The sequence below is a fragment of the Berghia stephanieae genome, chromosome 5 (assembly GCF_034508935.2).
Source record: "Berghia stephanieae isolate SIO BIC M18660-M18661 chromosome 5, UCSD_Bste_1.3, whole genome shotgun sequence".
In the NCBI taxonomy this organism is placed as follows: Eukaryota; Metazoa; Mollusca; class Gastropoda; order Nudibranchia; family Aeolidiidae; genus Berghia; species Berghia stephanieae.
The window spans coordinates 41,358,068-41,373,201 of NC_088364.1; the positions used below are offsets into that span (position 1 = coordinate 41,358,068).

General features: G+C 34.8%; 1 protein-coding gene across 4 annotated transcripts; it reads right to left on the minus strand.

Moving 5' to 3' along the window:
- Positions 1 to 371: 371 nt before the first annotated feature.
- Positions 372 to 13,900, minus strand: LOC144972930 (enoyl-CoA hydratase, mitochondrial-like). Of its 4 annotated transcripts, none has more exons than XR_013645451.1 (4): positions 13,488 to 13,894; positions 6,046 to 6,150; positions 4,710 to 4,828; positions 372 to 1,673 (listed from the first exon to the last, which is right to left on the minus strand). XR_013645451.1 is itself a non-coding variant. In XM_078914757.1 (4 exons), the coding sequence occupies exons 1-3, from the start codon at positions 13,560 to 13,562 to the stop codon at positions 4,779 to 4,781; spliced, it is 174 nt and encodes a 57-aa protein (XP_078770883.1). In that variant the 5' UTR covers positions 13,563 to 13,900; the 3' UTR covers positions 372 to 1,673; positions 4,710 to 4,778. The 4 variants fall into 4 exon arrangements, 1 of the variants encoding a protein (XP_078770883.1); XR_013645453.1 differs by lacking the exon at positions 13,488 to 13,894 and adding an exon at positions 12,617 to 12,734; XR_013645452.1 differs by lacking the exon at positions 13,488 to 13,894 and adding an exon at positions 10,619 to 10,666.
- Positions 13,901 to 15,134: the final 1,234 nt, after the last annotated feature.

A 15,134-nucleotide genomic window follows, 5' to 3' on the forward strand; every position in this document is an offset into this window, starting at 1 on the left:
CTCGTTCCAATGACATTAATTTTGAAATATTCATTTGCACTCTGCACCATTAAAGACTGGAATGCTCTAGAGAAACAGTCGAGAAAACAAGTCTTCAAATAGTGTCAAAACTCTTCAATTTCAACGATAGTCAGATTCAACGTCTTCCTCGCACTTGAATACCATTGGTCAGATGAGTCTCCTTTGAGTAACATAGTTATAGATATTAATTGATGGGAAGCTCACATAGAAAAGAACATGGATAAAAAGGGAATAAAACAGCCCCACCATTCCATGTTTATCTGATAATATTACAAAAAAAAAAGTCATAAAAATTAAATAAAAACCAGATTTTACATCTTAATGTTATTGCTAAACACTAGAGATGTAACAAGCAAAACAAAACATTTTTTTTCCTTTTTGTTTTTATTTTTTACATTGCTTCAATATCATAATCGGTATTTGAAGTCTACCATCTCACTAAATGTAATATTTGATCAATATATGGATCTCTCATCAACTTTATAACACATAATACATGAACATTGTGGAGACTTCTTTTTTTAAAATCATACAGAAGATTCCATTTCAAAAGTGATCAGGAATAAACTTATTAATGGGGAGGAGTTATTTTCATATCTAAATCTATGGCACAATTTTTTCCGTTTGAGCAAATAATGATTAGATGTCTTGGAGGGTGCCAGACAGTACCGCATTTTGGACTACAGTCCTGCATCACCACCCCATGTCCTGCATTTCAGCCCAGTTGCTGATAGCAGATCAATCCAATACCCACAAAGAGGAATTGAAATGCATAAAAAGCGGAATTTGAGACCAAAAAGTGGAATCAACTTACTGTTATTGTATTGATAATGACATGCTTTGCTGCTGATAGTGTAATAGACAATCCAAAAGTACTCAAATGATACAATCTGTAAAAACGTGCAGACTGTTTAAAGACTGAAGGGGGTCAAATAATAATACACAGGCAAAGGCCGTCTCATAGAAAAACATTGAATGGATGGGGGTCTTGTCAAGGCCAAATCCATCCATGCAATGCTTTGTTTTGAGACTGCCAGGGGCTGTGTCCTCTATCACTATTATTTGACCCCCTTTTAGTCTTTAATCAATCTGCAAATTTTTACACATTTTATACTATATCATTTCAGTACTTTTGGATTGTCTATTACATTATCTGCAGCAAAGCATACTGTAGTCAATTACAGTACATTGATTCCACTTTTGGTCTCAAATTTGATTTTTAAAAATTCTTGATTCCTCTTTGGGGGGGAGGGGTTAGGAGTCTTTGTTTATGTAACCTGTAATTCAAAACAATATTGTTACATGGAATTAACTTTATAACAAGAGCAGCTGCATCAGATTACAATCGACTATGGGGTAAAGCGGAGCAAGAACAATAATCAGTAAATGAGTTTGTGACATCCTTTAATTCTATCATTCCATCCTCCAGCCCTGATTTTGCTTTCTGAAAGGAGCCCTGTAATTACACAAAGAGAACCTGTAATTACAGGAAGTATATTTGTAAAGCATTTTCTATGACAGTTTTAACATAACACGTTTTTCATCAATCAATAAACAGTGACACTCTCCTCTTGACATCACAACATTCAGCAATCTTTAAAGTCTGGTTTTCGCTTCTCCACAAAAGCTGTCATGTTTTCTTTTCTGTCGTGCTGGTGAAAACAACAAATAAATACAATTATTTCATTAAAAACAACAACAAAAAAAACAATTCAAATATTTTTCATAAAAAGTTGGTATTTGTTTAGAGTCATGAGTTTTAGATCATTATCTCATCCCCATGTTCGTTTCATATGTGGATGTAAAAAAAATTCACCTAAGAAGTACAGTCGGACCTCGCTATGCTGGGACCGGACTAAAATCCCAGTTATAACCAGGCCTGTTATAGCCGAATATCAAGGAAAACAACGCAGATGGCCGAAACCACCATTTGTTATCATTTGTAATCTCTCTCTCTCTCTCTCTCTCTCTCTCTCTCTCTCTCTCTCTCTCTCTCTCTTTCTCTCTCTCTCTCTTTTCTCTCTCTCTCTCTCTCTCTCTCTCTCTCTCTCTCTACATATATATATATATATATATATATATATATATCTTTATCTTTATCTTTCTCTCTCTCTCTCTCTCTCTCTCTCTCTCTCTCTCTCTCTCTCAAGCTGACTGTTGTGTGTGAGTGTGTGTTTGTGAATGTGTGTGTGTGTGGGTGTGTGTGTTTTGTACTACACATTGTCTGCCTGCACCAAGGCAAGCGTTATACTGAAAATGATGTAGTATAAGTAGCCTATGCACAAACACACACACACACACACACACACACACACACACACACACACACACAGGCCTAACCCAGCTCGTATTGCCGTTAGCTGTCGGCAAAGCTGAGCATAATGTGGGCTAATTCAGTGTATTTGGAGATGTTAAGTGGGTTTCGGCACCCCTGTTATCCTATTAATCTCTTTTAAGTCCCTGCTATAATTGATAAATTTTATTAAAGACAAAGAGGTAGGAAACTGGGGATTTAATAAACCACTTTTATAACCGGGTGCATGATATATCTGGACGTGATACTGAGGTTTCACTGTATTCACATAAGCCCAGCAAATCACACTTTCTCTCTTTCTCTTAAAAACAAAAAAAAATCTTTTACTTTCATAATGTAAGTCAGTCAGATGCGAATTATTGACTTTCCCCAAATTCCGACTGAAATTTGTCGATCATAAAAAAATTGATACAATATTAAAGACATTTTAAAAAATTAAATAATAAAAAATCCGTTTTGCGCGGCTATGTGGTCTATGGGTATGACACTCGCCTTCAGATCGGAAAATCCAGGGTTCGAGTCCTGATCTGAACAGCACATAGTTGAGTCCATGGAAAATGCTCTTTTTTCAAAATCCCTCACCATACTCAGGTGTAAAATGAGTACCTGGCCATAAAAAGCATTGTCTCTGTCTGAAGAAAATTGTAATATTGCCTTACAGGCATCAAAAGTAGTCCTACATGTTGTGTTGCTGCTGGCTATGGAGCCCTTGTAAAGGGTTTGGAGCATATTTATTGGATATTGCGCTAGTTAATTTTTTTGGGATGGGGGGGTTTATTAAATGTCAACTATAAGATGGTGAATTTCTCAAATATTGTATTGTAATTTACTTCAAATTAAAACAAGAGAACGGACTGCAAACATCAACAATTAAAAATGTTTCTTACTGTGGAAAATGTTGCATGGAACATTCTCTTCTCATAATTCAAACCTTCATTCAAAAACATTTCATAAGCTGGAAATTAATTAAAGTGGATAGGAAACCTTTATCACCATCAAATTTCACAGGTCTCAAAAAAATGTTTTGGTATATATTTATTACCCTCTCACCAAGTGAAGTGAATATGCTGCTAGAAGCTGTAGACTGTAAAATGTGTTGAACAAAATTGAATATAACAAGCTTTAAAAAAAGAACAAATTACTTAACAAGGAATATTTTGGTCTCAAAACCATTCTTCAATCAACAACCAAAACTCAAATAGTATATTGAATCCTCATAGAGAGAAGAAGAAGTTACCAAACAAAAAATCGTTTCACATTTTTCCATTATTTATGCCAACAAGATCTGAGAGGTCCCCTCTCCTATATCTTTATGAATTATATGTATCATAGTACCAATTTTCAAAATTAAATTTGCTATTGGCTGAAGAAGGGTTCTGAGCCCCAAAAGTTCCTTATTATATACCTAGCTTATTATTTCTTGAAGTTGTTATATTCATTTTTATTGAACACCACCAAGTGGTGCACATAAACTTAGTAAATATTCAATTAAACCCTATCATACCTCCTTTACTGGAACTAGCAAATTTGGCTGGATTGAAAGTTGGCTGCATAAAAAAATAATTTTGTCATTAACGTGATAGTCTATGTTTGTCATTAATTTGGAAAAGTTTGCAGTATAAGGTAGTGGAAAGACTGTATAGGAAGGTTTTACTGTTCATTGAAGGAGAGACACAGGTATGATGGTCAGCATGTTTGCCTGTTTGTGCGAATGTGTGCTCTTGTGGCATGACAACAGTCTTCCACCCAGAAAGTCCAGGGTTAAAGTCCCACTCAGAGATGTGCTAAGTTGAGTTCTTGGAAAAAGTCTTTACTCACATTCTGTCATTGTATTCCTGTGTAAAACGAGTACGTGGCTATTAACAGCATTATCTAAGTTGATAAAAAAAATTGTAATATCGCCTCACAACTGCCATGTCTCATCCTACATGTTAAATGAATAATGTTCTATATAAATGCTCATCTTCGTTTTTACAATTACCCAGACAAGTCTATAGAATTCTTTTCTCTTTTATTATTTTTTCTGGCAAGACATTGAAATCTTACTTCTTATAAATATCAACACCAAATCTTTGCAGATTAATAAAAGATCTACAATGGTATTCGGGTTGGTATTGAAACATTAAAGAAGTATTATATAACCATATTAATTTGGGTACTGAACTCCACAAGGAAACCTGGAGAAGAACTGTACAGAGAGAACAAAAAGCCCAGGGCCTAAGCCTTCAAATCGCAAATCATGCAGCGAAAGACCAAGAACATTGGCAATCATTTGCTATTGCCTCTAGCACACAACACTGCAGAGAGGACTGAATGAGTTGAGTGAGACTGATTGGATCTTTAACAATAAAAGATAGATGATAAAAATTCTTACATCTATTGACACATTCTTTACACATGGCAACAGTGTGGTTTGAATAACTGGCAATCTTCTCTGCTGTTTTCACTGTTTCAGCAACCAGTTAGTCTGAGGAAACACTTTGCTTACAAGACCTGGTGATATAAGATAGGCAAGGTTAAAGGTAAAGGAATTTTGATTTGTCGCACATGAAATAGTTCAAATGGGCAAAAGGGTTAAGTCGTAACAAATTCATGATATTAGGTACCAATAAGATATCATTTTTTCATGAATAAATATACACCTATATTTATAAAAAAAAATTTTGTTGTTTTGTTGTTTTTTTTTGTTTTTTTTTTTTGCGCTGTGGAAGGGCAAAATGACTTTCTTTAAATCAGATCAATCAACCAGTGATGCCTCTGCCGATGATTAACAAAGCCAAATTAGGTTTAATCTGAAAGGGGAAGCTTTCAAGTGTATTCATATAGCCCTACCTCTCAGGGTACCACTCAATCAAACAAAAATTGTCATTAATGGGAGCAAAATGCTGTTTTAAAATTTTAAAGCAACAAAAATTTCAAATTTGTTATTAATATAAGATTAATAACCGGGTTTATCTGAAAAACAAACATCTTTTCTCCATTTTGGACCAAGTTGTTTTCATTTTGGTTGCATCTCAACCAATATATTAGCCCCCCTCTAAAAAGTCCAAATTCTCTTTGTGCTTTGAGTACAATCGAAATGTTTACATTTGGCTCGTGCAACTTTGTAGTCTAGTGGTATGACACTTGCCTTCTGACTAGCAGCGCAAGGTTGAGTATTTGCAAAAGGCTCTTTACTCACATTCTCTACAAAAGGAACACGTTATATGGTTTCCAATCTGATAAGAATCCCAGCCGTCCAGGGCTAAGGCTAAACAAAGTAATCTTATTACAAGACAAAAAGGAACATGGAAAGGAAAACAGACATGGGGAAAGTGAGGTTGATTTATTTTGTTATGTTGAAAACTCAAGCATTACGCTAATAATTCAAGATTAGATGCTGAATTTTTAGATGGAGAAATTGATCCTAACAAAATTTTAAGATTAATTTTTAATTTAACAATAGTAATTTCCTGACTGCCAGATCATGCATTCTCCTAGCTAGGAAGCCCAACTAGGGATCGAGCAAGGTCAAGTAGTTTTATTCTAGGTTGAAGACAGAAAGCCAAATGGATGATGACAACAGATATATAGGGGGATTATAAGTAATTAAGACAGCAAAAGTAGGCATTCAAAATCCAAACGAGGTGATCAAGAACAGCATTATGCTAAAAATTCTCTCTCAGATGGGGCCATTCCAGAGTTGGATTGATATTGAATTATAAACCCACCAGATTTTTCAGCCTCCTGTGCAGATATTCTATCAGCAGTGAGAATCATCTCCATGGCTTTAGATTTTCCAATAGCCTTTGTTAGTATCTGAGTCTCCCCAGCACCTTTAGGGAGAGACATAAAATCAAAATAAATCTTGTGTATAAATCACTTTCACAACAGAGTATCATATGATTGTAATAATACAGCATATAACCAACACAAGCAATGCTAATTTTTCAAAATGACTGTATAATAATGCTTTTTAAATCAATAAATATCACATTAATAAGTAGATCTTCTTGGTTGTAGCATGCGCAATGCTTTTCGTGTTTTATTTCCTTTTAGTTATTTGGGCAATGTGAAAATTTCAACCAATCGGTCAATTCAGTTTTCTGACCCAGTCATCACTAAGACCCTGAAAATAAGGCACGTGAGTTAACACAAAAAAGGAACATTTATTTATGATGGCTTTGATAATAAATCACAAATATGAAGTACATATTTGAAACCAACATTAAATTTTAAGAATGATTTTTTTAAAATGTCATTCATAAGTTGGAAAAAAAAGATTGAGAAAGACATGATCAAAATTACTTTACTTTAAGGCAAGTAGCCCTGTAGGTTAGTGGTTAAGCTGTCAGGCTTGTAACCGAGATATCCTGATTCAAAGGTCATTATTGTCAGTATTCGCATACCATTTGTTTTGCTGGGTGTTCTTTATGTTTTTGTCTTTGTTTTTATTCTTCTTTTTTTAAAAATCTTTGTCATAATATTGCCCAAAAAATCCTGGGTTTATTTAGCCACATTGTGCAAAACAGTTCTCCAGCTATTTTGGTCACATTGGTCCACATAATTCCTCGAGTTATTTATTACCCAAGTTGGCCAGATGTGACCCACAATCTCAAAGTAGTAGTAGTAACATAGTATCAGGATGAATCAGACCCCTAAAAGTGAATTTAAAGTTAAGAGGATAAGAAATGGGAACTTTGAGTTAGTTGCAATGTAAGTAATTATCTATAGTTAATAATGAATAGAAATCAGCACAAAGTGTCACATTCTTAGCTATAGATTCAATTTCCCAACATGATACCGCTTTGTGTCAGAGGCTCACATATGTGTTGCTCAAAATCAAATCACTCGACTTATAACAAGATAAAACACAGTAAAAAAATTACAAGATAAAACACAGTAACAAAAAGTACAAGATAAAACACAGTAAAAACAGTACCATTGAGCTACTGACGCAACAAAAACAGCTCGGAATTTTCAAAGTCCAAGAGTACATTTAAAAAAAATCTTTTTAGGTGCTGGTATGTGTTGCTCTTATAAAGTTGGGAGACAAATATGAGGACATGATTAATAATAAAATAATAATACTGTTTCATATTGCTCCACACAAAAAATAATAATTAAAATAAATAGTAAATAACAAAACAAATAAATAAATAAACAACCATCCTCAATATTCTCTTTTAAAATAATCTATCTGCATCTTGTCTAAGATATTGAATTCTAATGTACATATCAATCTTTCAAGAAACTGAATTGCTAATAATGCTAGCTAATGCTTGAGTGGTTCACTACACTACAGTAAGCAGAAAGTCTTTAGATAGAAGTGAAATGGAATAATAATAGTATTAAAAAGCACATTGGTGTTCTGCATCCCGGAATGAATAGGTAATTGTTATATTATTTGTTGAGAATGGGAATGTTAAATAAATGTGACCTGTGATCCCAATCCAGTATTATTTTGTTGCAATGAACTAGAATGTTTTTACACTTTAAAATCCTATTTATTGGTTTCATTCATATGGTGTGTCAATTGAACTTCAACTGTGCTCCTGATTCCAAATTTAGATGAAGATATCGAGACGGTGAGAGAAATTCAAACCCATTTCATTACGGTCATCGCCCGAACAATGACCACCACCTACATTGTGTTATATAAACACCATCTCTGACCCTGACAATGGTATCAATAGTGAATATTTTAAAAGGGGAATAATAAAGGAAAAAACTGGTGGTGTGCCAGTTAAACTGTCAATCGAGCCGTGACAAAACCAAAGAAATTAGAGACTCGATATCAGAAAAACAAATCGACATTTTGATAATGACTGAGACATGGCTTCGGGGAAATGGGGACGAAATAATTACAGCAAGCCTTGTTCCGCCTGATTATAAAATTAAATCATTTCCTCGAAGTGGCAGATCGGGAGATGGAATTGCAGTGATATACCACTCATTTTTATCAACCATAATCTCGTTTGACAAAAGTCAATAAGCCAACAAAACATTTGAGTCAGTGGATCTTAATTTAGATCGATGTAATCGGAATATTCATTTATGTACAATCATAGACCACCACCTAGTAAAGAGAACAAATGCACTATAAATGAATTTATTAATGAGGTTCAAGACATGCTAACATCCCTCGTCATTGAAAAAGACGATTTCATTTTATTGGTAGATTTCAATATTCATTTTGAATACGATAATCCGGGATCAAAAGCCAATAAAGCCTTCCTTAAAGAACACGATATGACTCAACACGTAAAAGAGCCCACTCATACTTTTGGATATATTCTTGAGAGGGTTATAACAAGCAAAAACCTTGCACTTGCCTTTCCTGTAAAAATTGAAGATAAGTGTATTTCAGACCATTACTTGACTGAATTTGAAATTCCGTCTTGTATAGAAAAACCATTGAAGTTCAAAAGTTGAAATTATTTCCAGAGCATTAAAAAAAATGTTGAGGTTTTTAGACATGATCTATTGACACAAATGGCTGAACTCAGTGATTTAAATGTCAACAAATATATTTCTAATGTGACCAAAGTGCTTGATGCCCACGCCCCACTTCAAAAACGTACTGTGAAAGAGAGAAAACCAACACGTGAAGACAGCCAAAAGAGAGAAAAGGAGGGCTGAGGAGAAATGGAGGAAAATATGTCTTCTCATCCATAAACAAATTTTCTATACCATAGATATAAACTCAATAAATTATCACGACGAACAAAAGCAGAATTCTACAAAACAAAATTCAACAACGTGTCAATTCAAAAGGTTTCTTCAGGTTGACAAACGAAATTTTAGGAAACGAAGCAAAAGCACAACTACCATTATATGCCAGTGAAAGGGATATGGCTGAGAAATTTTCTGACTTCTCTTTTGACAAGATAAGAAAAATACGAAATTCTTTGGATAACAACTTTAATTTTCAGAAATGCAAAATCACAAACAAATTTCATGGAGATGAATGAACGAATTTTAAAGAAGTTACAAATGAACAAATTACGAAACTAATCGGTAAATCTGAAAATAAGAGTTGCCAGTTAGACCCAATGCCGACCTGTTTTCTGAAGCAGTCAAAAGATGATGTTGTACCATCTATCACAAATATAATCAATAACTCTTTAGAACAAGGCATATTCCCTAGAATGCCGAACCGCCATTGTTAAGCCTCTCTTTAAAAAGCAACGGCTCGATGCATATAACTTGAAAAATTACAGGACGATTTCCAACTTACTGTATATTTCGAAGTTACTGGAAAAAGTTGTTCTCCAACAATTAACTGAACACCTAGCAAGCCATTTATAGAATATACATTTTTAACGTCTCAAAACATAGATGACCCCATCCAAAGTCTGAAATCTAATTAGGCTTTCATATGCATGAATGAAAAAGTTAATCATTTGGAGTTCGTAAGAGTTACCTAGTATGTGAGCACATGGAGGGGGACAGGGCCTCTAAAAATACAGTGATCCCTGCTTGTTGCCTCCAAATTGCCTGGTAACTGATTCAGCCTTTTTAATTTTTGGAGATTTATTTTGAAAGGATAAGGCGAAGAGAGAGAGAGAGAGAGAGAGAGAGAGAGAGAGAGAGAGAGAGAGAGAGAGAAGAAAGAAGAGAGGGTGAGAGAGAAAGAAAGAAAGAAGGAAAGAGAGAGGGGAAAATGAAAGAGAAAGGAAGAGAGAGATAGTGTGAGAGAGTGAAAGAGAGAGAGAGTGAGAGAGAGAAGAAAGAAGAGAGAGAGAGATAGAAGAATGAAGAGAGGGTGAGAGAGAAAGAATGAAAGAAGGAAAGAAAGAGGGGAAATGAAAGAGAAAGGAAGAGAGAGAGAGAGAGAGAGAGAGAGAGAGAGAGAGAGAGAGAGAGAGAGGAGAGAGAGAGAGAGAGAGAGAGAGAGAGAGTTAGTACGGTATGTGTGATGAAATATGTTTTGTTTTTCTTGCATTTTTTCCATGCAGCCATTAATCAGGATTAATTGTTTTTGTTTGTTTAATACTGACGTTAGTTAACACACGTACACACACACACACACACAATAAATATATATATATATATATATATATATATTATATATATATATATATATATATATATATATCAAGATATGTACTGTTCGTGAAATCGAATTAATTTTTTTTTCTTTCAATCAGCTAAGATAAAGATAATTTTAAATTTATCAGCAAATGAGTTAATATCGGTTTCATCGCAATTAATACAAAATTTTATTGTAACCGAAACAGGCATTCAATATTCATTCGTAAAAAAAAAAGAAGATAAAACAGTTTCTTTGTGTTGGACGACCTCTAAATATGTATATGTACACACTCCCTTGTTACCGACACCAAGCTCGTTGTCCTGCGTGAGGAAAGAAAAGTTTGTTGGGGTCAAAATAATTCATAAAATTGAAATAGTATTAACACTTGCATAGAAATTTATATTTTTTAAAGGAAACGATAGCTACAGAATTTTTTTAATGAAATAAATAAAATCAAATGTTCAATCTAGTATCATATTTATTGTGTATAAAGAAGGAAGGAGGTAGATTTCGAAGTGTGACATGAGACGGTATTGGTTGCTACCTACAGTTTCTTGTATTACGGATTACTTTTTAAATAGTGACAATGCAGAGAGGTTGCACAATGAACGTGTTTGAGACCAGAATTAAACATATCACTGACATGAAAATCAGAATTAAACAATGTAAATTTTTAATACCTTAAGATTAATTTTTGATAACATTTATTTTTAAACGTACTGCATAGCCATTTACAGCAGCTAAAACTGGAATCTTGCATCGGGATACATAGCTAAAATTTGGAAACCAACCACAGCAGACATCAGAAAACTTCATAAGACACATCTCTTTAATATCATCACCAACTGAAACAAAACCATTGTGAAAAAGGCATCTTCACATTATCAAACCAATATCAGTTAACTAATGGGGTAGTGTCTAAGCGCTAAGGGATAAAAGAGAAATCTCTCGGTTATTCAGAATATGTATGAAGGTAGTAAGACAATGGTAAGGATAGCTGTTGGCTCAAATGAACCATTTAATGGAAGAGTAAAACTACATCAAGGATCCGGACTCAGCCCACTGCTCTTTGCAATTGTAATGGAAGTACTTATAGAACAGATTCGGTGTAAGGCACCATGGAATATTTATGTATGCAGACAACGTACTTTTGAATGATACAAAAGCTAAGTCATAAAATGAGCTGGGGTGCTGGAGACAGGTGCGGGGAATAAGGGGACTAAGCAGATCAAGGACAGAGTATTTGTGCATTGGACAACAGTCAGCAGGGCTGTAAATAAAGATAGTAGAAGAGGATGTGCTGGAGACAAACCAATTCAAATACTTAGGAGCAACTGTACAAGGAAATAGGGGAAATGAGAAGGATGTTAAGAAAATCCAGACAGGCTAGAATAATTGGAGGTAACTCGAGTTATATGTAACAAATTTCTGCAAAGTTGAAGGGAAAAATATATACATCTGTTGTAAGACCGGCAATGTTGTATGGATTAGAGACAGCAGCTATGACAAAGAAACAAGATAAAGAAGTTGATGTGGCAGAAATGAGGATGTAAAGATGGTCGTTTGGTTGGACAAGAAAAGATAAAGTGAGAAATGAATGGATTTGGAGGTTGACTGAAGGGGAAAATGTATCGATAAAGATGAGAGAAGATAGACCGAGATGGTTTGGACAAGTAAAGAGACGAGGGAGAGAGAGAGAGAGAGAGAGAGAGAGAGAGAGAGAGAGAGAGAGAGAGAGAGAGACTATTCGGGAAAGAAAGTATTAAATACACAATTAGCAAAAAAGGGGGAAAAGGGACGCTAGAAGACTAGATGGTTGGATAGGGGAAAGAGTGATTTGAAAGAACTAGGCCTGGAGGAAGATGAGCATTTAATCGAGATGCATGGAGATGTGGTATTCATTATGGCAACCCTGCAAAACGAGAGATAAGCTGAAAGAAGAAGAAGAAGAAGAAGAAGAAGAAGAAGAAGAAGAAGAAGAAGAAGAAGAAGAAGAAGAAGAAGAAGAAGAAAGAAGAAGAAGAAGAAGAAGAAGAAAAAAGAAGAGAAAGAGAAGAAGAAAAAAAAAAAAGAAATCTGTTTACTTATGGTAAATAATTGTAGAAGACAAGTCAATGATAACATTCTCAAAACTGCTGGTTTTCAAAAAAACAAATAATGCTGTTAGCAGAACTGTAAAAACAATAAAGAAAAAGAATAAATTAAATACAGTTTTCGTAAATTAACAAAAGAGAAAAAATACAATATCTAAGAAATTGACCTACCAGGGTGAAAATTTGACTGAAATGCTTTTTTGGAAAAATATATATAACAAAGGGCCTTTGCCAGATGAAATAGTATCAACGCCAATAGTAGAACAGTTTTTTTTTTTTTTTTAAGCTGAGATGATTCAACAAAATGAGACACAACATGACAGTTTGGCTGCAAAAGAGAATAAGAAAGTCAGTTAAAGTAATAGCAAGTAAATCAAATATAGAGTTGTACTCTATACGACTAGAGTAATAACAAAAAGCATTAATATTCAAAAGGATAACACGTAGAAACCAAAGTACAGACAGAAAAAAAGTAAGCCATGCTTAAATGGAGATGCTGAGTTCATGTAAGAAGACAAAAATGGTAAGAAAATGACAAAACTGTGCCCAACATTGTAAAGCACAACTATCAGATAACCAGAATGCCTCCAAAAAAAATCCTGAAGAGGGAGGTTATCAATATTAATAGTTCAGGCAATTGGATCATGACCAATTCTAACAAGAGAAGAATGGAAACAGGGGACCTAAGATCTGACGACAAAATTATAAAATTCCTGGATAATACTTCTTTTTTTTCTATTTTTGAAAATATTCAATACAAGCATAGCTGTCTGTTCAATGAACGTGATGATAAGTTGATCAACTCAAAATTTATAATTCAAGTATTGAATAAAATTTGAACTCAATTTCTATTGTCTTAATAGACAATACATTTTCGACTTTGCAGGCAAACTCCAAGGAGCTTTTATTTGTGCATGGAGAGATATTTTCTGCATTTAATATCTTATATATTTTGCTCGAAGATCATAAAATTCACTGGGGAAATGGATTATATGAATTTTAAGAAATTGATTGTATTCAAAATAAAGAAGGGAACCACGACCTGGTATCAATTCAATGCAAGTACTTCCACCATATAGTCATAATATAATAATCCACCTGCTAAAACTGATGGCATCTGTGTTCAATAGGATTTTACAAAACAAATTTGAATTTTCAATAAAACCGGCATTATGTCTAATCAGTCCAAGGAATTTACCCAATGGAAACCGTACGGTGCTCTTATTGGCTAACCAACCAGCGGCCTCGATGAGAAAAATATCCGCCATTTTGATGTTGGCTGGGAATCGCGTTACTATAGTAAACAAGCGCTGATCAGCCGTTCATGAAAAAAAGTTGCTGCTCGCTCGTTTAACTCAAAATTATTCAAAACGATCTCTCTAAAATGATATAAATGTGACTTCTTAAGGTTTTCTTCACGGTCAAAACCACACAACATTCTATTAATGATTACGTCCGAGGCAAAAAGGAATATTGACAGGTCGACCGAGAGTTGAACTCGTGAGACGACAAACATCAATGCGAAGTGTAGCGAGAGTCAAGCTATTGTTTGTCTTGTCCTATTCTATATAGAGAAAAGGATAAATAGTATAGCCTCGTGTGTGAGTGGTTGCGTGTCATAGTCTTGTTTTTAAATTGTTTCTGTTGTTTATGTGTGTAGTGATGACTCTCTCACACTCAATTTCAATGCCGAAAGAGGAATTCCCGCACACAAGAAAGGGGAATTGGGGTGGTATTTGGCATACATATTGTATAGTATCTAGTTCTAAATAGATAACTGATTAGAATTATATTATGATATATAAACACAATGCCAGATACAATTCCGAAGTTTCCTTATTTCAAATGAAGTAAAACTCCAAAACCTAATGGTAGTGATTGTAGTACTGAGTGTTAGTGAGGTGATTGGTGTTGGTGGTGGTTGTAGTTGTAGTAGTAATAGTGATGATGATGTGGTGGTGGTGATGATTGTAGTTGTAGTAGTAGTGGTAGTGATGATGATGTGGTGGTGGTTGTAGTAGTAGTGGTAATGGTAATGATATGGTGGTGGTGGTTGGTTGTAGTAGTAGTGGTCGTGATGATGATGTGGTGGTGGTGTTTGTAGTAGTAGTGGTAATGATGCGGCTATGTGGTCTAGTAGTATGACACTCGCTTCCGGATCGGAAGGTCCTGGGTTCGAGTCTCGCGCTCGCGCATAGTTGAGTACTTGGAAAAGGCTCTTTACTCACATTCTCTCACCGTACTCAGGTGTAAAATGAGTACCTGGCCGTTAACAGAGTTGTCTTTGTCCGAAAAATTGTAATATCGCCTAACAGGCGTCATGTCCCGTCCTACATGTTAAATGTTGACCAGGGACCCCTTGTAAAGCGCTTTGAGCACATTTAGTAGATATTGCACTATATAAAGCTCAATTTAAAAAAAAATATTTCAATGATGATGATATGGTGGTGGTGGTTGCAGTAGTAGTAGTGGTAGTGATGATAATGTGGTGGTGGTTGTAGTTGTAGTAGTAGTGATAGTGATGATGATGTGGTGGTGGTTGTAGTAGTAGTGGTAGTGATGATGATGTGGTTGTGGTGGTTGTAGTAGTAGTTGTAATGGTGATGATATGGTGGTAGTGGTGGTTGCAGTAGTAGTGGTAGTGATGACGATGTGGTTGTGGTGGTTGTAGTAGTAGTGGTAATGGTAA